The 21,811-nt window shown below is 46.5% G+C and overlaps 1 protein-coding gene across 6 annotated transcripts in view; it reads left to right on the top strand.

The window, feature by feature from the left end:
• The window catches only part of LRRC72 (leucine rich repeat containing 72), a 112,270-nt gene that overhangs the window by 20,514 nt on the left and 69,945 nt on the right, over positions 1-21,811 (top strand). For 5 of the 6 annotated variants that reach the window (XM_033930973.1, XM_033930971.1, XM_033930974.1 and 2 more), the window contains exons 2-4: positions 8,254-8,327; positions 12,354-12,423; positions 14,066-14,147. In XM_033930973.1, the coding sequence (XP_033786864.1) occupies positions 8,254-8,327; positions 12,354-12,423; positions 14,066-14,147 (226 nt within the window). The remainder of the gene's footprint in view (positions 1-8,253; positions 8,328-12,353; positions 12,424-14,065; positions 14,148-21,811) is intronic. The other variant, XM_033930975.1, reaches the window with a different exon arrangement.

Raw genomic sequence — 21,811 nt, 5'->3', positions numbered from 1 at the left:
TGCCCTTTCCCGTGTCCTTAGTGCCCCCAGTGCCCCTTCCCATGTCCTTAGTGGCCCATGTGCCTCCTTCTCATGTCCTTAATGCCCCTCCCTTGCCAAAGCCAACCTGACTGCCTGCCTCCCCCTCACTGCCTTCCAGCCTTTGTTCCACCCCCTGCCCCGAAGCCAGCCAGCCTCCCTTCCTGCTGCACCAAATATGAGAAAGCTGAACCGTAGGTAGGACTCCTGCCTGTCTGTCTGCCTCCCTCCCTCCGAAGCCTACCCGATTCTTCTGCTCCCCACCTGGACCCGCCGTCGCCACACTCTGCTACTTCCTGCACTTGCCACAACAACCGCAGGAAAGGTATGTCCCAGCGCCGGCCCAGAAGCCTTCTTCCCGACATCAATTCTGATGTCAGAGAGGAAGTTCCGGGCCAGTCAGGCAGCTGTTAAAGAAGAAGATAAGCAGTTTCACAGCACCCCATACAGGCTCCAGGAGCCTCCCTGCTACCACCACAGTAACCAAACTTAAGAGAGATTCCCAAATGTGTATTTCCACCACCCCATGTGTGACTAGTGTCCAGACCCAAAAATTGAGAGGGAAGAGGTAACCAGGGGTACCGAGAGTCTAAATTTAGTATCTACCCCAAAGGAGAATAAATACAAAATTATTACAGTGGCACATATAGATTTTACACCACACTAGTGCTGGCCAGGGCAGCCAAAATGTGCGTTTTTAAGGATTGAAAACACTGCCACAAAACCCAGTCCCTGGCCCAGTCCATGTAACTACTACAAGCGCGGGGTCTCCTTCATTATCTGGCACCAGGTTCCCAAATCTCTTCTCCTAGGTGACAGCTCTTGCAGCCACTTTTCGCCTTTCTTGGCTCCCAATCTGCTGGGCAAGGAGAGAAGTTCAGCAGTGCAGCCTCGGGACTCACTGAGGGGAAACCGTGGCCCTCTCCATTGCCGAGCGACATCCGGAGTCCCATCCGGGCTCCTCCGAGGAGTTCATGAATTTGTCCAGGCGACGCAGCTTGGCTCCGGATGAGTTACATGAGTTTCCCTTGCTGCCTGGCCCTGCGGGGTTTCTCGGACACTTCATACTCTTCCACAGGCCTCTGCCAGAGCCACGCTTTTTCCCCAAGCTCTGCACCTGCACTTCCGCTGTTGTTGCGGTTGCAGGCAGGTAAGCAGGGAGAGAGCCCATTCTCCCGCGATCGCCTGTCCCGTTTACCCCACACACAGCTTCAGGATGCCGTCATTGAAAATGGGACATTTCGGCATCCTGAAGCTGTGCATGGGGACAACGAGACAGGGGATCAGAAAAAGGGACGGTCCCGTTCAAAACAGGATGTATGATCACCTTAGGTATATAAGAATAAAATTATTATTATTATTATTATAGGGACCATTTCTGTCCTTAGATGAAGCTGTTTCTGTCTTTACTGTCCCTGCCTTTTCCGTTCTGTTTACCAGGAAATTTCCTATATTTGAGGTATGAAGAAAGCTCCACAAGCTAGATGTGCAGCAGGCATTGCTTCGCTGGACACTAATGAATTTTGTCTCTTAGACTGTATTGTCTCTTGGGATGACTTCCAAAGCTACTATAGCACTCTAAATCAAAGTGGCTGTCAAAGCACCACAGATATGTCAGAACAAACCTGGTTTTACTAAAGACCTTTCTCAGCACAGGCTTTTAGAGTTCCAGCAAGTCATTGTTACACTAGCACAACTTAGGTTACACCTTCTCCAGTCATTTATGATACCTTGAGGTTTCCTCGAGGGTCACTGCTTTCTCAGTAGCGATGCGCTGCCTTGCCTGGCTTCACACTATTGATATGGATCTCAACATTCAGGATCATCTGGCCAATATTCCTTGTGAGGGCAATGACCTCTTTGATGAATATATAGAGGCCGCCACCAAGAAGTTGTCTGAGCATGAGAAATCTTTTGCTTCCATTGTCGGACCCAAGCCTAAGCCAGCTCCTACCAAACCTTCTAATCTAATCTAATCTAATCTAAACCTTAAGTTTATATACCGCATCATCTCCATGAGTATGGAGCTCAACACGGTTTACAAGAACTTAAAATAGTAGGTAGAGAAGAAGAAAAAGGATTACATGAACTTATGTGAAGAAGGGGGGAGAAAAAAAGGGGGGGAAGGATAGAGTTACAATTTGCTGAAAAGCCAGGTTTTCAGTTGTTTGCGGAATAACTGAAGGGAGCTCAGGTTCCGCAACGGGGAGGTGAGGTCGTTCCAAAGACCTGTGATTTTGAAGAGAAGGGATTTTCCTAGTTTGCCTGCATAGTGGATGCCGCGTAGGGAGGGGAAGGCTAGTTTATACCTTTGGGCAGTTCTGGAGGAGTCGGGACTGGAGGAGTTGAAAGACAGTGGGATAAGAGGAGGGAGGATGCCATGAATGATTTTAAAAGCCAGGCAGGAACATTTGAAATGGATTCTGGAGATTATTGGGAGCCAGTGAAGTTTGGCAAGGAGTGGGGAGGCATGGTCAGATTTGCGTTTTGAGAAGATCAGTTTGGCTGCAGTATTCTGGATTAGCTGGAGTCTTAGAAGACTTTTTTTTTGGATAGATTTAAGTAGATGGCATTGCAGTAATCTAGTTTGGAGTGGATGATGGATTGGACAAGGATGGCAAAGTGTTGTTGGCTGAAGTAGGATCTAGCTTTCCTCAGCATGTGGAGGCTGAAAAAGCATGATTTTGCCAAGGAGTTGAGGTGGTCATTGAGGGAGAGAGAGGAATCGATAATGATACCAAGGACCTTGCATGAGAATTCGAGCTGGAGTGTATCGCCTGTGGGTAGTGCGAAAAGGGTGGGCAGGTGTTCGAATTTTGGGCCGAGCCAGAGTAGTTTTGTTTTTGATTCGTTTAGTTTCATCTGTACCGAGAGGGACCAGGCACGGAATCTCATTATGCAAGCTGTAATGTTTTCGTGGAGGTTGGTGAGGTTCTGGTCAGTCTCAAGGAGGACAAGGATGTCATCTGCGTAAGTGTAGATTGTTTACAGGGGGGATAGTTGAAAGAGTTTCAGGGAGGACATGTAGATGTTAAAGAGAATAGGGGAAAGGGGTGATCCTTGAGGGACACCGCAAGATGGAGTCCAAGGAGTGGACATGGTGCCATTTGTGTTGACGGTGTAGGAGTGGGAGCGTAAGAAGTTTGAGAACCACATTAGGACGGTGGAGTCGATTCCAATCTCGGAAAGTTGGTAAAGTAGTATGTCATGGTGGACGACATCAAAAGCAGCAGAAAGATCGAATTGTAATAGGACAGTGAATTTGTTACGTGAGTGTAGTTGTACCTTTGAAATTAGGGAAACTAGGAGGGATTCAGTGCTAAAGCTGGTAAGGGTGAAGAATGGAGAATCTCTCGAGATAGGAAGAGAGCTGGGTAGCAACTATGGTTTCTAGAAGTTTGGTAAGTAGAGGGATATTTGCTATGGGACGGTAGTTTGATGGTAAGGAGGGGTCAAGATCGGCTTTTTTCAGAATAGGTGACAAGGCAATGTGGCCCATTTTTGTGGAGAACAAGCCTGATAGTAGAGCAGAGTTAATAAGTCTCGTAAGGGAGGAGATGGCCTGTGCAGGAATGTTTTCATAAAGGTGGGATGGGAAGGGATCTAAGATGCATTTGCAGGATTTCAGTCTGAGACAGAGTTTAGAGATCTGGGGTTCAGATATGGGTTCAAATGTCGTCCAGGATCTATCCTTCTCGACCTCTTCCATCCTATCAGAGGTGTTATTTTCTCAGAGCAGCTCCTTACACTCGAGCACCCCTAAGAAACCACAACAGCAGCAGAAGCAACAGAAACCTCAGCCTTCTGCTGCACCCAAGGCTTCTCAGCCTTTTTGACTATCTCAAACAGAGCATAACCTTCATCGTTCTGCCTCTGTTCTCTCCTCTTCCCATAGGAGGTCGTCTCCATCATTTTTACCATCGATGGGAGACCATTACTTCAGACCTTTGGGTGCTGTCCATCATCAGGGATGGATACTCTCTTCATTTCACTCGGATTCCATTGGAGCTTCCTCCAAGAGAGTATCCTTCCCAGACCGCCCTTCTTCTTCAGGAAGCTCAAGCTCTGCTTCATCTCCGTGCCATCGAGGAAGTTCCCTTGGAACAGCAGAGCAGGGGTTTTTACTCCCGTTACTTCCTAGTTCCGAAGAAGATGGGTGCTCGGCGGCCTATATTGAATCTCAGGGCTCTCAACAAATGTTTGGTCAAAGAAAAATTTTACATGCTGTCCCTGGCATCCTTATATCCCCTTATAGATCAGAACGATGTTCTCTAGATCTCAAGGAGGCTTACACTCGTATTTCCATTCATCCAGCCTCCTGTCAGTACCTCAGATTTTGGGTGGAGAATCTGCATTTCCAGTACAGAGTGCTACCTGGCATCATCTCCAAGAGTGTTCACCAAATGCCTAGTGGTGGTTGCAGCAGCTCTGCAGAACCATGGTCTTCAGGTGTTCCCATACCTGGACGACTGGCTCATCAAAGATTCAACATCTCAGAGGGTTATTGTAGCGACCCAACGGACTACCTGGTTCCTACAAAGTTTGGGGTTCGAAATCAACTTTCCCAAATCCCATCTACAGCCCTCTCAGAATCTACAGTTCATTGGAGCTGTTCTGGACACTGTACAACTCAGAGCATTTCTTCCTCAGCAACGTCTGGATGCTCTCCTTCAGCTTTGCCGCAAGGTGTCTTCCCTTACTTCACTTTCAGAGAGACACATGATGATACTACTCGGTCACATGGCTTCTACAGTTGATGTAACTCATTTTGCCAGACTTCACCTCAGAATTCCTCAGTGGACCCTGGCAGGCTTGCGACCCACTTTCCCAACACATCACAATGACTCCTTCTTTGAGGCAGACTCTCCACTGATGGATGCTCTCTTCCAATCTCTCCAGAGGCTTTCTGTTCTAAATGCCCCCTCACCAAAAGGTCCTCATGACAGATTCCTCGACCTACGCTTGGGGGGGCTCATCTAAACGTACTCAAGGCCCTTGGTCCAACATGGATCTTCAATGTCACATCAATCTGTTGGAACTCAGAGCGATCTTCAATGCTCTAAAAGCTTTCAACATCTTCTTCATGACAAAGTAGTCCCCATTTGAATAGACAATCAAGTTGTTATATACTATGTCAACAAGCAGGGGGTGACGGGACTAAATCGTGCGAGACAACGGTGCGCCGACAACTGAGCGCAAGGTTGACGGTGCGCCGAAGAAAAGCACTATTTTAAAGGGCTCTGACGGGGGGTGTGGGGGGGAACCCCCCCACTTTACTTAACAGACATTGCGCTGGCGTTGTGGGGGGTTGGGGGTTGTAACCCCCCACATTATACTTAAAACTGAACTTTTTCCCTAAAAAACAGGCAAAACGTTCGGTTTCAAGTATAATGAGGGGGGTTACAACCCCCCAAACCCCCCACCACGCCAGCGCGATGTCTGTTAAGTAAAATAGGGGGGTCCCCACCAACACCCCCCTGTCAGAACCCTTTAAAATAGTGCTTTTCTTCGGCGCGCCGTCAACCTTGTGCTCAGTTGTCTGCGTGCCGTTGTCTCGCGCGATTTTGTCTATGAACCCAAGCAGGGAGGTACAGGTTCTCTCCCTCTTTGTCAAGAAGCTCTGCATTTTAGAGGCTTCCAGAAAACCTGCCACTAGACAATGCAACCAGCAAAAATGGACTAGATTTTCTATGTAGTGCATCTCTCACAACAAGGAGCCTCAAGCTACCTCCTTGTCTTCTGTCTTGGATTATCTTCTGCACTTATCTTACATTACATTACATTGGTGATTTCTATTCCGCTTGTACCTTGCGGTTCAAAGCGGATTACATAAGAAGAAGCTGGACATTTCCAGGAGGGTACATGACATTTAGGGTAAGACATAGTTACAGAATGAGTAACTACTTATCTACTTCTGGCCTCAAGTCTACATCCATTCGAGTCCATCTTAGTGCAATTGCTGCTTTCCATCAGCCTATCGAAGGGAAACCCCTTTCTGCTCATCCTGTGGTTTCCAGATTTATGAAAGGTCTTTTCAATGTCAAGCTACCTCTCAAACCGCCTCCAGTGGTTTGGGATCTCAATGTTGTTCTTGCTCAATTGATGAAGCCTCCTTTTGAACCAATGGCTACGGCTCATCTCAAATACCTCACTTGGAAAGTGGTGTTTCTCACTGCTTTCACATCTGCTTGAAGAGTCATTGAGCTACAAGCTTTAGTTGCTGATCCACCTTATACAGTTTTCCATCATGACAAGGTGGTTCTCTGTACTCATCCTAAATTCTTACCTAAAGTGGTTTCAGAATTTCATCTCAATCAATCCATTGTACTTCCAGTGTTTTTTCCAAGACCTCATTCTCATCCTGGAGAATCAGCACTCAAGAAACTGGGATTGTTCTCCCTTGAGAAGAGGCTGCGAGGGGACATGATCGAGACTTTCAAAATACTGAAAGGCATCGATAAACAGAGCAGGAAAATAAATTATTTACATTGTCCAACGTGACATGGACAAGAGGACATGGTTTGAAGCTAAGGGGGGACAAGTCCAGGACAAATGTCAGGAAGTTCTGCTTCACGCAGCGAGTGGTAGACGCCTGGAATGCTCTCCCAAAGGAGGTTATTAAGGAATCCACTGTGCTAGGATTCAAAGGCAAATTGGATGCACATCTCCTTACGAGAGGCATAGAGGGATATGGGTGACTAAAACTACATCAGGTGTATACCTGACTGGGCCTCCGCGTGTGCGGATCGCCGGACTCGATGGACCATGGGTCTGATCCGGAGATGGCAGTTCTTATGTTCTTATGTTCATACCCTGGACTGTAAATGTGCTTTGGCCTTCTACTTAGAACATACCAAATCACAAAGATCTGCTGCTCAACATTTTGCCTCCTTCGATCCAAACAAGTTGGGACATCTGATTTCTAAGCGAACCATCTCCAACTGGATGGCTGCTTGTATCTCTTTCTGTTATGCTGAAGCTGGACTGCATCTACAGAGTCGAGTCACAGCCCACAAAGTCAGAGCCATGGCAGCTTCTGTAGCTTTCCTCATATCCACTCCTATTGAGGAAATATGCAAAGCTGCCACCTGGTCCTTGGTTCATACCTTCATCTCTCATTGTCTGGATGCTTTCTCTATACAGGATGGCCATTTTGGCAGTATTACAAAATTTATTCTCCTGAATTGCCAACACTCCTTCCATCCCATTCTGGTTAGCTTGGAGGTCACCCACATATGAGAATATGCTGCCTGCTTGTCCTGGAATAAAGCACAGTTATTTACCGTAATAGGTGTTATCCAGGGACAGCAGGCAGCTATTCTCACAACCCACCCACCTCCCCTGTTTGGCTTCTTTGCTAGTTATCTGAACTGAGGAGATGCACCTTGTGCTGGGCGGGAAGGCACTCTCGCATGTGCAATGCGGCAGACTCGAAACTTCTGAGTTTCTTCAAGCAAGTCTGCCTGCGAGGCTGTCTGCATCCAGGTTCCATGGATGACATCACCCACATGTGAGAATAGCTGCCTGCGCTCCCTGGATAAAACCTGTTACGGTAAGTAACTGTGCTTTTCCTTTCCTTTAGCCCAGCAACATGAATCTCTGTTCCTGCCCTAGAAGCCTTCAGCCTGGGGACTCCCAGGGCTCTCTGCTTTGTCTGCCATTCATTCAATGTATATAGGGTTCAGTTTTAGTGAATTTCTTAATTTTCTGGTGCTGCAGTGGTGGATTGGACTTTGGGGTGGCTCATGGAATCTCATACTGCTATAGCAGTGACATACATGAAAGTTCCAGCAGAGCACCAGCTTAAATCAAATGATGCCACTGGAAGATTCAGCTTTCCACCTCCATCAGCTGCTGGGAAAGGAACACAACCGAGTCATTTAGATTCATGTGACTGGACTAAATTTTTTTAAAAATTAATAGATATGTCTAAGAACATAAGAATTGTCATACTGGAACAGACCGAAGGTCCATAAAGCCCAGTATCCTGTTTCCAACAGTGACCAACCCAGGTCCCAAGCACCTGGCTAGATCCCAAGTAGCAAAACAGATTCCATGCTGCTCATCCTAGGAACAAGCACCTTTTGCTTTTTTAAATGGTGCTAGTAGTTTATTTATGTGTCAGGTAAAGTAAAACTAAATAATACAGTGATACTAATATCATTTCTGAAAACAAGTACATGATCTGATAAAGACTGTCCTTCATGTTACCTTTTTTTTTTTTTTTTATATCAGGTAATAGACGATCAACTAAAGAAGTGTTCCATTAAGAGAAATGTGGATGTCTCTGAGCTGTATATTGCTAGGAAGTAAGTACAGTGAGAGTGATTTAAGAATGAAGATTTTTTTTTTTACATAGGGCTGAACAGTTAATGTGTTAATAACATGATTAATGCATTAATTGTTTAATGAGCATAAAAATTTTGATGTGTTAACACAATCTGACAGTCTGGCCTACCTAAGTCCCTAGGATTCTCAATGGACAGTGTAATAGGAGCTGAAGAGACCGTGAGAAGCTGTGAAACTGGCTAGCCTGCTGGTAGTGCTCTGCTTTAATTGCTAACACTGCTGGCAGGCTATGAAAAGTTAGAGGAAGGGAGGGAGGAGAGAGCGCGAGGTGATCCAACCTGACCATACCACACCACAGGGTGGGGAGGGAGGGAGGAGAGAAAGAGATGACGCGACCATAGGGGCAGGGAGGGAGGAAAGAAAAAAATGACCTGACCATGAGGACGGGGAGAGAGGAAAGAAAGAGAGAACCTGATCACAGGGCAGGGAAAGAGGAGAGAAAAAGTGACCTGACCATGGGGCAGGGAGGGATAGAGGAGAGAAAGAGATGACCTGATCACGGGGGTAGGGAGGAAGAAAAATGGAAGAAAAGTTGATCATGAAAGATGGATATATGGCAGGAAGTAAGGAGAAGTTAAAAAGAAAGTGAATAGACAGAACACACATAAGTAGAACCATAAATGCAGAATGAAATGATTAGAAAGATAAAATCACCAGACAACAAAGGTAAGCTTTTATTTTTAGTTTAGTAAGGGGGTAATGGGATTTGATACCACCTTTCTATGGGACAATTGAAGATAATTTTTGAGAAATTTTGTCTGTTATGTATATATTGCACTATACAGGAGGAAATGTGAGAGAGTACTTTAAGCGATTAATGGCACAATTAAAATATTTAATTGCAATTAATCGTGCAATTAAAATTTTTAATAAGATGTGTAGTCCTAATTTTATACAATTTTTAATGTATTGGCCACATTTGAGAAAGCCTCTGGGTTCTTGATCCTAAAACTATTGGTCTTTGTTAGCTTGGCAGATTAATTCTCCAAATTATAATTATTCACTAAACAGCACCCAATTTTACTTGAATCGCGCTGAACAGTGCCTAATTAGGTGCCTAACTTTTGGGCGCTTCTTATAGAATTTGCCCTTGAGTTTAGGCATGTTTTTAGTATTTGGGTAGCGTTCACTCAGCACTTTCCAAGCAGTATCATAGCCACCTGCTGCAATGATGGGTATAAACATGTGGCCACGTGCAGAGAAACAGGAGAATAAGTGGGTAGGTTCAGTTTGCCTGGCACTGGGCAGTCCGCAGTCTGATGTGCTAAAGGGCCTGTAGCAATAAGATTGTCAGGCTCATGTGTGTTGCTAGAGTTCAAAGCAAACAGCATGGTCTCATTTGAGACAGTATCATATTTAGGAGGATTATAGCACCCTTCCTGCCAGAGTTTCCACATACTTAAGTGCTCGTGCTGGGAACTGCCCTCTTTACTATTAAGTATAATGGCATGAAGAGCAACGAGGTCGCTCCAATAGAGGGAGCCAGCTACTGGCCATTCTCAATTGGAGGGATCCCTTTTATTCTTTTTAGAAGTATGCCTAACCCACATATCCTGGAAGTATTGTATGATTTTAGTTAAACAAGGATGATTAGCAAGTTTTATGATATCTAAAGGTAACATTGTAAAATACACACCATTATAAAATACACACGCTCCTGCAACTTACCTATATGACTGACTAAACTCCTGCAACTGACACAAATAGAAGCTTTAACATAAAAACATAGCAGGCCCTTCTTAAACTTGATTTTCCCTACATAACTAGATAATAAGAATAAAGTAAGTACTTACAGTCATAGATTTTTTCCGCTCAAATTCTAAGGTAACTCGTCAGTCAATTCGCTGGTTACAATCCACCAGTCAGCTGGCTACAGTATGCCAGTCAGTCAAGGCCTGTACACCCTCAGCTGGCTCACCAAACTGATCTGGGCAAATATATGCAAAAATAAAGGATATTAGAGAGCACAAGAGCAAAGGCAGGGCAAGGGCCCCAAGCCCCCCAAAGTCCCCTCGAGCACGGCCACCACTGAAGAGGCCGCTGCTAGCCCCTCCAATGTATTTTAATGACCTCACTCCGACAACCCAATCCTATATAATAAAACGCTAGCCGCGCATGCGCACTCCTATTTGCGTGTTCCATGATCAGTAGGTCTGTGGCCGCAGGAGTGCGCATGCGCGCTTATACGTCACCAGCCGCTGATCGCCTCCACAAGCCGGACCGCAGCCAGCCGCCGATCTCCGTTCCTCCAGCAGGGGGGGGGGTCTTGGAGGAGAGGGATCGCGGCCGCTCAGCGCCCCCACCGAGGAGCCCAGCAACTTTCCGCCCCGGCTCTTAAACTGACCCCGCTGCCCAGGACCCGAGTCCTTTGCGCCCCCCCTTCCATTCCCGCGGGCCCGACTACAAAGCTGGCGATTCCAGCAGCGTGTGCAGCAGTCTTCACACGCTGCTTCGGGCCCTTCTACTGCCCTGATTTGCTCTGCCACGTCTCTGATGATGTCATCAGGGACGTGCCAGAGTAAATCAGGGCAGTAGAAGGACCCGAAGCAGCGTGTGGAGACTGCTGCACACGCTGCTGGAATCACCACATTTGTAGTTGGGACCGCGAGAAGGGAAAGGGGGGTAGAGGAAACGCTAATGCTGCTGCACAGGGAACTGGTGTGGGGGGAGGAAAATGGAGGTGGAGGGAGCTCTGCTTTGGACAAACAGACAGAGGGAGGAAGGGAGACAGAAAGAAAAGAAGAAAGACACAGGGGCAGGGAGATACACAGAAAGTCAGACAGACAAAGGGGGCCAGGGACAGAGACAGACAGAAAGAAAGACAGCGTGAGTCGCGTCAGGAGGGGTGCGGGATGCGGCAAAGGGAGCTTTTCCAATGGGTGCAACTGGGCGGCTGTCGGGAACCTCTGATCAGGGGCAGAGCAAGGTAAGTGTATCATAGGGATAAGAAGGAGGAGGGGGGGGAAAAGGAAGGGACGCCTACTGCTGGACAGGGGGAGAAGGAGACCTAAAAACATATCTGTGTTTGAAGTATTTAGGCTGCTAATTCGTAAAAAATTTATTATGCACTATTTTGATAATTTTAGTGTCTCTAATTATTGGCTTTTAACTTTTTTAGCTCTATTCAACTTTTTTATTGTTGGGTTTTTTAACTATTGTAAACCGCATAGAACTTTACAAGTATATAAACTGATTATTATTATTATTTACATGATAAACTGTGCATTGCTTCCTATGCTAGCAAGGTATGGAAAGATTAGAATGCATATTCCTTCACCCTTTCCACGTTGTCTGGATCCTAGGTAAAGTTTGTCCATCTAACTTGAAACAAGGTGTTTATTTGGATGATCCAAGGTTGTAGTTTTAATTTAGTAAGATGATGTTGAATAACAACACTATCCCAGCTAAACTCTTCCTAAGTTGAACTGCTGAAATAGGTGTTCTAAATGTATCCAGATAAGTTTAAACTGACAACTTTACCCAGTTATGTTCATCAGTTGAACTTATTCAGTTTGGTCCTATGAATACCTAGTGATAGTTATCTAGATCAGTGTTCTTCGACCTTTTTATACCTATGGACCGGTAGAAATAAAAGAATTATTTTGTGAACCGGCAAACTACTAACACTAAAATGAAAAACCCCATCTCCGCCCCATCCCCACAACTCAGTCCCCGTCTCCATCCCAGGTCAGCCACGTGCAGCGTACAAGAGCCACTGTGCGCTGTCTCAGAAAACAAGTGCAGCTGGCGCTGAAGATAAGGAGCAGCCAAGCCAGAAGGAAGATGGACACGCGCTTCTAGGGGACACTAATTCTTCATGGACCGGCAGGAAATCTTTGTGGACTGGCACTGGTCCACGGACCGGTGGTTGAAGAACACTGATTTAGCATGTTTGTTATATAATTTAATATAATTATTCATTCTAAATAGTGGATTATATGTGTAAGTGTACGAATTAAAACATATTTTGTTAAATTTCTTCACAGAGGTCTAACAGAAGTTATTGATCTGTCAAGATTTAAAATGTTAAGGTATTTGTGGCTTAACCATAATAAGGTAAGTAGTCTTGGGACAGATGTACTGTTTATCCTCTCTTCTTTCTCTGGGGAAAATAGTACAGTAAAGAGGGTAATTTTATAAATTGGCTAACATTTTATAGCACACATGCTAAAATGAAAAGAGGCACCTATTTTATAAAGGAAACATACAAACAGAACAAAACTCCCACTAGAAATGTTTAGAACTACCAAACACATTAGCTGCTAGAGCAGTGCTGCTTTCATAACAAAACGAAAGTTATATAGGTGGGGATAGCCCTCACCACCATCAATACATCATAGGCAGAAAAATATTTCAGTGCTATAAGTAGGCACCCTCTGCAAAATATATTTGTGTTTAGTTTCAAGACAAGAGGAAAAATGCATTTCTAATCCGTGCACAAAATTAGCACTTGAAATTAACTTGTCACAAGCCAGCCTATGATCATTTTGTAGCCTAGATGCTACTTCCTCAGGGCTATCCTCATGCAAATAGCACCATAACCTACAAAAAATTAACTGTGTTCAAGTCCACAGTCTATACACTGCAAAGAGCACACCAAAACAGCAGTACAGACTCACAGTTCAATGTGCAAATACTCTGTGTCCCATGAAGACTCTCTAAACATGGCTTCTCAGTTTCCTTCAGTGTTGAGGGCGGAACTCATCGGTATAGCGGTAAGAGTAACATATTAGGGGTTTGATACATTTTTGTACACCATGGTTTAGAGAGGGTATTTTGTGTATTAGGCAGAGGTTTTTAGGGTGATATATTTTCTGCTATATTTTGGAGTGTTTACCGATTGTGCATTCTTTGTTCTAAATTGTTAATAAAAACTTATTGGAAAAAAAAAGAAAAGCTTATGTGGACCACTCTGAATAGACAACCCAGTCATTAGTAGCGGTATAGAAGCTTTCAATAAACATAAAATCCAGAAACACAATATGAACTGGCTCACTTTTATCCACAAATGTATAGCCTGGACACAAGTTCATTCCAGCATGTGTTTAGATAAGGCTGTATTTTAGCAGATCCTCTTCTAAACTACTACTTTAATACAAGATGTCTTGACCTCAATGTCTTGATTCCAATTTTACATCTTATCCAAACCTGTCTCTAAAAGTCTGTGAAAAGGGGCTTATATGTACTGTGTTTCCCCGAAAATAAGACCAACCCCGAAAATAAGCCCTATAATGATTTTCAGGGTAGGTCTTAATATTAAGCCCTACCCCAAAAATAAGTCCTGGTTGAAGCGCTGGATTCACTGGCAGCAGCGCTTCCCCCCGCCACCTCTCCCCGCACACCCTCACTCCACCGACCCTTCCATCTCTCCCTCCCCCCAATAACCACGAAACCAACATACCATTACCGGGAGAAGGCCAGGAGGATTCAGATGGGAGGGAGAACTGGAAGGGTCATTGGGGGTTCGGCTGCACAGCGGGAGGCGGGGGGGGGGGGTGGATAGAAAAATGCTGTGGTTTTGTGATTGGGCATTGTTTCCTCAAAAATAAGACCTAGTGACTTTTTTGGGCCCAAAATTAATATGACAGTTTCTTATTTGGGGGGAAACACAGTAATTCTTGGTAAACTTATCTACTAAAAATAACATCCCTCTTTCTTTTAAAGACAATGGAAGGATTTCTGTTTATTTTTATTTCAGCTCAGGAAAATTACATTCTTGACCAATAATTATCGACTGTCAGAGCTCTACCTTAACAACAATGCACTTGTGGACATTTCAGGTACTGTATTAACCTAAATTGCAAAACATTGTTCAGTTGTAAAGAATGCACAAAATAGATGAAGTTGTTTTATTCTAGAACTCTATCATGGTATACACAAAACTAACTTATTTGGATAAATTGCCCCTGAAAGAAACATAGATGTCAGGCAACAAAAGTAGGCCAAATTAGCTGTTTTGTATTTTACAAAATGATCATATGCATAGTTGATGAAGGATGGAAAAATCGTGACCATTTTGAATGAGATTCAGGCCTCTGTGGCCCACCAGAAACACTGTGGGCTTGATATTCAGCTGATGGTGGTGAGTATGTTCTTCCCCAGTGTTCAGTGCCGGGCCATGTCTAAGTACCAGTATTGAATATCTGGATTTAAGAAGCCAATTATTATTTATACACTTAAGTTCATTATTCATGACTTAACTGCCTAAGTGTCACCACATAAGGTAAGTCTGAGTTTTATGTGGTTCAATTCGGACACTTAAGAAATTAAGAGCTGAATATGTAATGTAATGTAATGTAATTTATTTCTTATATACCGCTACATCCGTTAGGTTCTAAGCGGTTTACAGAAAATATACATTAAGATTAGAAATAAGAAAGGTACTTGAAAAATTCCCTTACTGTCCCGAAGGCTCACAATCTAACTAAAGTACCTGGAGGGTAATAGAGAAGTGAAAAGTAGAGTTAGAGGAAAAATAAAAATAAAATAAACATTTTAACAAGACAGCATTGATCTAAATACTTTGGAAGGTAGAAGAGAGGAGAGAAAGGAATAGAAGCAGAAGGGGGGGGCCGTTGAACAGTAGAATTCTGGAGAAATTTAAATGATAGAAATAGAACAAAACAAAGACAAAAGGCAAAACAATAGATAAGATTAAAGATAAATCATAAGCTGGAAAGAAAAATAAAATAAAACTTTGTCTTCAATCCACGGTTTCAGCGTCAGTGATGAAGTGGAGCAAGTAAGTTTAGGAGGAGCGATTGACGTTTCCAGAAAGGGCTTCTTCAGGGAAGAGACTTGGCAGACAGTCCCAGGATGCCTATGTCTCCTCCCCTGCGATGTTCTCCCATCCATGCATTCCCTCCCAGACACACTGCCCGTGCCCCAGCCGCTCCAAGGAGGCTGCCCCAGATGAGGCCCACGGTGAATGCAGGATTCTCTCCTCTGCGGGAAAGCCGCCCGGAGCCGACAGTCGATCTTCTTAGCGGATTGAATATCCACATTTAACTGCATACGAGTGCCAACTGCGCTCCTGAACCACTCACAAAGTAGCTGACTTTCATTTTAGCGATCTGTGGTGATACTCAGCGGCACTGACTGGTAAAGTGCTGCTGAATTGTCAGCAGATATTCCCACACAGGTGATATAAGCAGCTAAGGTCTTCTCCTGGGCACTTAAATCACTTTGAAGATCAACCACTGTCTGTTTACACCATATTTCTTAGAGTAAGCGCCACTATTCTGCATCCCTTTTTATCAGCAGGTGATACAGAAAAAAAAAATGAATTCTACTAATGATACCATCGGTAATATGCTGTGGTGCGATTCCAGTTCTTTTCTCTGCCTCTAGCAGTTATAGGTTATGCTGGTTGGTACTCCTGCCCTTGGTCTAGCTCCCTGCTTGGCCTGCCGGGGCTGCAGTGTGTGATAGTGCCTAAGCACTGTTTCCAGGGTTCCAGTCTCAGAATTGAACCTTGTTGTGAGGAGTTTGGCTCTGCAGCTCCCAGTTGTACTTCTTAGTGCCACTGTGTGAGGCTCTGGCTTGGGACCATGGGATCTCACCTCAGGACTGCAGATCCCCCCCCCCCCCCTGCTCGTACACACTGTTTGGGTGTAAAAACCCCTCCAGGCTCCATCTGTAGTTCCAGTTTTAAATTTTCATTGGCCTAGTTTTGCCCCTTTTTCCCTGTTGAAGGAATTGGGCTCCTTTTTTCTTCTACTACAACTTTCAGAGCTTAAAAACAAAAAACAGACAAGAAAATCTTTTCTACTCGCATATAGAGGATTTCCCTGCTTTAGCACATAGGAGAGCAAGGGGAAATGACAAAGTCACCAGGACCTTGGGCCAAGGCAGGTTCCAATCCTTCTGCAGGTCCCAGCACATCTGCTACATGGTCTAATATGCTGTCAGACAGGTGTTGTGGAACCTACAATAACCAGCAACTCAGCACAGCAAGAACAAGCAGCTCAATATAATGGGCCATTTTCAATTTTGGAAACAGCTTGGGGCCATCAAGTTTGCTCTGCCTGATCCCTCAGCCAGTGCAATGGGACCCGCATTCCTGCTGCCTCTGGCAGGAATGGCAGCCATTGTGTCTTTGGCTTCACTTTCTTCTGTTGCTGTTTTGCAGCAGGATGAATCTCCTTCCATTCTGGGAGTGGGGGAGGAAGGGGTGGGGGGTCCTTCCCTCCTACTCTGCTTCGGTCTGATTGTGGGGGAAGGGGGCTTCTGATGGAGCCGTGAGTGATTTTTGGCTTCAGCACCTGGCCCAATTGGTTAAACAGGCCTTGCAGTCAGATGCTGGGTCCCCACCATTTGTAGGGCCCCATGAGGACCATGGGGAGGCTGGCAGGGGTCCCATTCTGGCCTCCAAATAGTACAAATTCAGTTTTGGGCTTCAGGAGGGGTCCTTGGTTTCTGACTGGGGAGAATTCATAGCCTCTCTCAGGCTTCCATTCCCCAAATGTCAGAGGAAGGGTCCCTTGTGGTCTGACTGTTTAGTTCACAGAGACCCTTGCTGTGCTCAAGCCATCCGCACTGTATCCCACCGAAGGGGATAGAAACATTGCTGGAGATCTTCCCCCAATATTTTCCCCTCCACAAAGCTCTCATCAAGATGATAAAGGCAGAGTAGGAGCCCTCAGATGGGCCCCTACATGGGGCTGGGGCATTGGACTGTCTGTACACCTTTGCTCTAGAGGAAATGTGCAGGTATTGGAGTTTCCCAGGGTAGACGCCTTGGTAACGGGTATCATGAAGGCTGGTTCAGAGGGGTTTAGCCCTGAGGAAGCTCCATTACAAAAAGATGAAGCAGCAGCTCTGCTTAGCATTTTCAACAAGTACTTCTAATATTCAAGCCGCTATCAGTGATAGTTATGTGGCTGGAGCTATGCTGTGGTAATTGCCGGAGCCATCAGAGGTTGCCCATCTTGAGTTGGGCATGGCATATCTTGTAGATGTCCTTTATGATCACAACCTCTCTGCCTTCCGCTCAGTGATAGCTTTGGTGGTTGGGCACCAATGGTTGTGACTCCACCACTGGTTCAGCAGTGTGGCCTCAAAGAAGCTTTTGAGTCAGATTCCATTTTGGAGTGCTTGCTTTTAGGGAAGATTTGGGGAAATTGGTGAAGTATATGGGGGAGGCAGAATCTTTTTGCCTTCTGGAGCTGAAGAGGAAAAGATCTCAGTGGACCTCTGTTCCTTGGGGGTGCTCTAAAGGAGCAGATCATTTTTATCTCGCCTGGTATCCAGCAGCCTAGTCTGGGGTCAGATCAGGCCTTTACTCAGGTGTATTATCAGGGTCCCAGCCCCTCTGGGGCCTTGAGCTGTTTCTCCCAATGAGGGTACGGTAGGCCTCTTTTTTGGTTCTGAGGGGGCAGGTTGTTTCTCTTCTGCAGTGAATGGGATTGCATCAGCTCAGACCAGTTGGTCTTGGAAATAGTTGAGCAGGGATACTCCTTGGAGTTCATACTTCCGGGCTAAGACACCTTATGGCTTCCCTTTATGATGTGGTTGAAAAGGCTACACAATTTAAGCTTCTGCAAAAAGTGAAAAATCTATGATAGTGTCGTTTTGTATGTGCTGCTAATGAAATGTATTACTATTTTGGCCATCAGTGTGCTGAGGTTTTTTCTCCACAATTATTTGTGTTTGTTTTGCCCTCTATGTATGAAGACATTTTCACTTTTTTGCAGAAGCTTAAATTGTGTGGTTTGAGATTGGAGCTTCTCTCTTGGTATTTGGTCCAAAGGGGTCAGGTTGTTGCTTTCACCCTTTAACATCTCTGCAACTTGAGGATGGTGGAACCTGTTCTGCTGGCAGAGTACAGCTTGGGACACTACTCCATTTATTTTGTGGTCCCAAAGAAAGGCAGTTCCTTCCACCCCATCCTGGATCTCAGGATTTCTGCAAGAACAGCATTTCTGGATGGAAACTCTGCACTTGGTCATTACTTTGGTGCAGCCAGGAGAGTTCCTGACCTCAAAGAGGCCTAGCTCCATATTCCCATCGCCTCTCAACACAAGTATCTGTGCTTTTGTGTGCTGGGCCAGCATAGTCAATTTTGGGCCTTGCTGTTTGTCCTGGCTACCGCACCCACCACCTTTTCCAAAGTGGTAGTGGTAGTAGCAGTGTTCCTCCATTATTAGTGTCTATCCCAACCTGGACAATTGTCCGATTCAAATCTATTTGGTTCTGGAAGCTAGTATGGCAATATCTCAGGTCATGGCCCTTCTGGAGTTGGATAGAGAACCAGTCCAAGAGCCAATTGACACCTTCTCAGACTGTAGAATATCTGGTGGTCTGCTTTGATACAACCAAAGGAATAGTCTTTCTTCAGGAGGAGCAGGCCATAAGGATCCTGTCGCAGGTATGCTGGGTGTGCGAGTTCATGGTCCTCTCTGTGTGGGATTATTTGCAGCCCATTGGTTCTATAGCCACGATGTTGGAAGTGGTGCCTTGGGCGAGGGTGCCCTGTTGTCCTGGTGGATGCTGGTCTCTCAAGATTTCTGTTATCCTTTATCTCTTCTGTCCTGGGCTCAGTCTGTCCTCGTGGGAGGCTCAGTCTAGCCTGGTGGGAAAGTTCAATGTACTTCCTAAGGGGAGGGACCCTCTGGATCTTCTTTAGATTCTAGTTATCATGGATGTGAGCAGTAGGGGGGGGCGGGGGGGTGGTCTGCCCAGGGTGCCAGCCCTGAGGGGGGTGCTCCCGGCCTTGCCGTTCAGTCCCCTCCCCCCCTGAAGGACCGCTCACCCTCCTGGCCTCCCTGCACCACCTATGAAGCAGCCCGCAGCTGGATCGCGATGTCGGCGATCCCTGAGCTGCTTCGGCGCTGCTTCCTGTGCCGCGGTCCCGCCTCTCCCCTCCTCTGACATCAGAGAAGGGGCGGGACCGCGGCGGAGGAAGCAGCTTCGAAACAGCGAAGGGATCGCTGACATCACGATCCCGCTGCGGGCTGATTTAGGTGATGCAGGGAGGCCAGGGGGGCGAGCGGTCCTTCAGGGGGGGGACTGAACTCAAGGCCGGGAGCACCCCCTCAGGGCCTGATTCAGGTGGTGCAGGGAGGCCAGGGGGGGGCGAGCGGTCCTTCGGGGTGGGGCGGGCAGGCAGGCCTTCAAAGGGGAGGGAGGGGGGGGACAGGCAGGCCTTCAAAGGGGAGACAGGCCTTCAAGGAGGGGGGTGCAGGCAGGCAGGCAGGCTTTCAAGGGAGGGACAGGCCTTCAAGGGGGGGACAGGCAGGCCTTCAAGGGGGGGACAGGCCTTCAAGGGGATCAGGCAGGTAGGCCTTCAGGGGGAGGACAGGCAGGCAGGCAGGCCTTCAAGGGGGGTGCAGGCCTTCGGAGGGGGAGTGCAGGCCTTCGGGGGGGAGTGCAGGCCTTCGGGGGGAGTGCAGGCCTTCGGGGTGGGATGCAGACCTTTAAGGGGGGGACAGGCCTTCAGAGAGGGGGGCCCTGGTGTAGAAATACACGGAGGGAATGAGGGGGTTCAAAGAGACGCGCATATGCCGGACTTTGGGTGGGAAGAAATAATGGGTCTGAAAATAGAGAAGAGGGAGAGATGATGGACCATAGTTTTTAGAGAGGGAAGGAACAGAAAGGGAGAGAAGTTGGACACAAGGGATGGTGTGGAGGGGGGGATAGAGATACTGGATAGGAGGGTAGTTGGGAAAAGAAAGGGAGAGATGGTGGACCCTGGGGTGGTGGGGAAGGAGGGAGAGATGCTGGATGAAAGGGTAGTTAAGAAAAGATAGATCTGTGGAGTGAGACAAAAAAAGGATAGATGCCAGACCTCCTGGGGAGGTAAGGGAAACGGAGAGGACAGAGATGACAGATGGATGGTTAGCATGCAGAGAGAAGGAAGAAGGAGACCCTGGCAAGCAAGTTATCAGAAGACAACCAGAGCCTTGGACCAACAAGATTTGAAAAATAACCAGACAACAAAAGGTAGAAAAACTAATTTTATTTTCTGTTTTGTGATTACAATATGTCAGATTTGAAATGTGTATCCTGCCAGAGCTGGTGTTAGACCGCAAATGTGAGCTAGGATTTAACAGAGAGGAAAAGTCCTTTTTGTTTCTTTATTTTATTTATACCACAGCGCCAGTGTGGTTAGGAGAAACCAAAGGGGGGTGAAAAAGCTATAAAATAAACCCACCAGGATGTTTTAAAAAAACAAACAAACACCCAATTGGGCAGGAAAGTTGAATCGAAAAACATAAGAACATAAGAACATAAGCAGTGCCTCCGCCGGGTCAGACCATAGGTCCATCCTGCCCAGCAGTCCGCTCCCGCGGCGGCCCAAACAGGTCATGACCTGTCTGAATCACTAGAAGGGGCCCCCTTGCCATCTTGGTTTCCCATTGAGTCCTATCTTCCCATCGAAGTCCTAACCCTCCGGTCTTGCACATGCACGACCTGGTTGGGTTTCTATACTTATTACCTGGTTAGCTTTCTATACCTGTGTTACATCCCAGCACTTCTCTCAGTATCCCACGATCCCTTTATCCCTCAGGAATCCGTCCAATCCCTGTTTGAATCCCTGTACCGTACTTTGCCTGATCACTTCCTCCGGTAGCGCATTCCAGGTGTCCACGACCCTTTGGGTGAAAAATAACTTCCTTGCATTTGTTTTGAACCTATCTCCCTTCAGTTTCTCCGAATGCCCCCTCGTACCTGTTGTCCCTTTCAGCCTGAAGAATCTGTCCCTATCCACCCTCTCTATGCCCCTCAAGGTCTCTATCATATCTCCCCTGAGCCTCCTTTTTTCCAGAGAGAAGAGCCCCAGCCTATCCAACCTCTCGGCGTATGGGCAGTGTTCCAGCCCTCTTACCAGTTTCGTTGCTCTCCTTTGGACTCTCTCAAGTACTGCCATGTCCTTCTTGAGGTACGGCGACCAATATCGAACGCAGTATTCCAGATGTGGACGCACCATCGCTCGATACAATGGCATGATGACTTCCCGCGTCCTGGTTGTTATGCCCCTCTTTATGATGCCCAGCATCCTGTTGGCTTTTTTCGAGGCTGCTGCGCACTGCATAGATGGCTTCAGTGATGCATCCACCAACACACCCAAGTCTCTCTCTAGACTGCTGTCTCCCAACAATCCCCCCCCCCCAATTTGTAGTTGAACAATGGGTTCTTTTTCCACGTTAAAGCGCATTTGCCATTTGTTTGCCCAGTCTTCCAGCTTGTCCAGGTCCCTTTGCAGGTCCTCACACTCCTCCCTGGATCTAACTCTGCCGCACAGTTTGGTATCGTCCGCAAATTTTATAACCTCGCACTTTGCCTCCTTTTCCAGGTCATTGATAAATATGTTGAAGAGTAACGGCCCCAGCACCGATCCCTGTGGCACACCGCTCGTGACTCCCCGCCAGTCAGAATATTGTCCCTTTACTCCGACCCTCTGCAGTCTACCCGACAACCAGTGCTTGATCCATCTGTGCAC

The sequence above is a fragment of the Geotrypetes seraphini genome, chromosome 2, assembly GCF_902459505.1.
Source record: "Geotrypetes seraphini chromosome 2, aGeoSer1.1, whole genome shotgun sequence".
In the NCBI taxonomy this organism is placed as follows: domain Eukaryota; kingdom Metazoa; phylum Chordata; class Amphibia; order Gymnophiona; family Dermophiidae; genus Geotrypetes; species Geotrypetes seraphini.
This window is presented reverse-complemented; position numbering and strand designations above follow the sequence as displayed.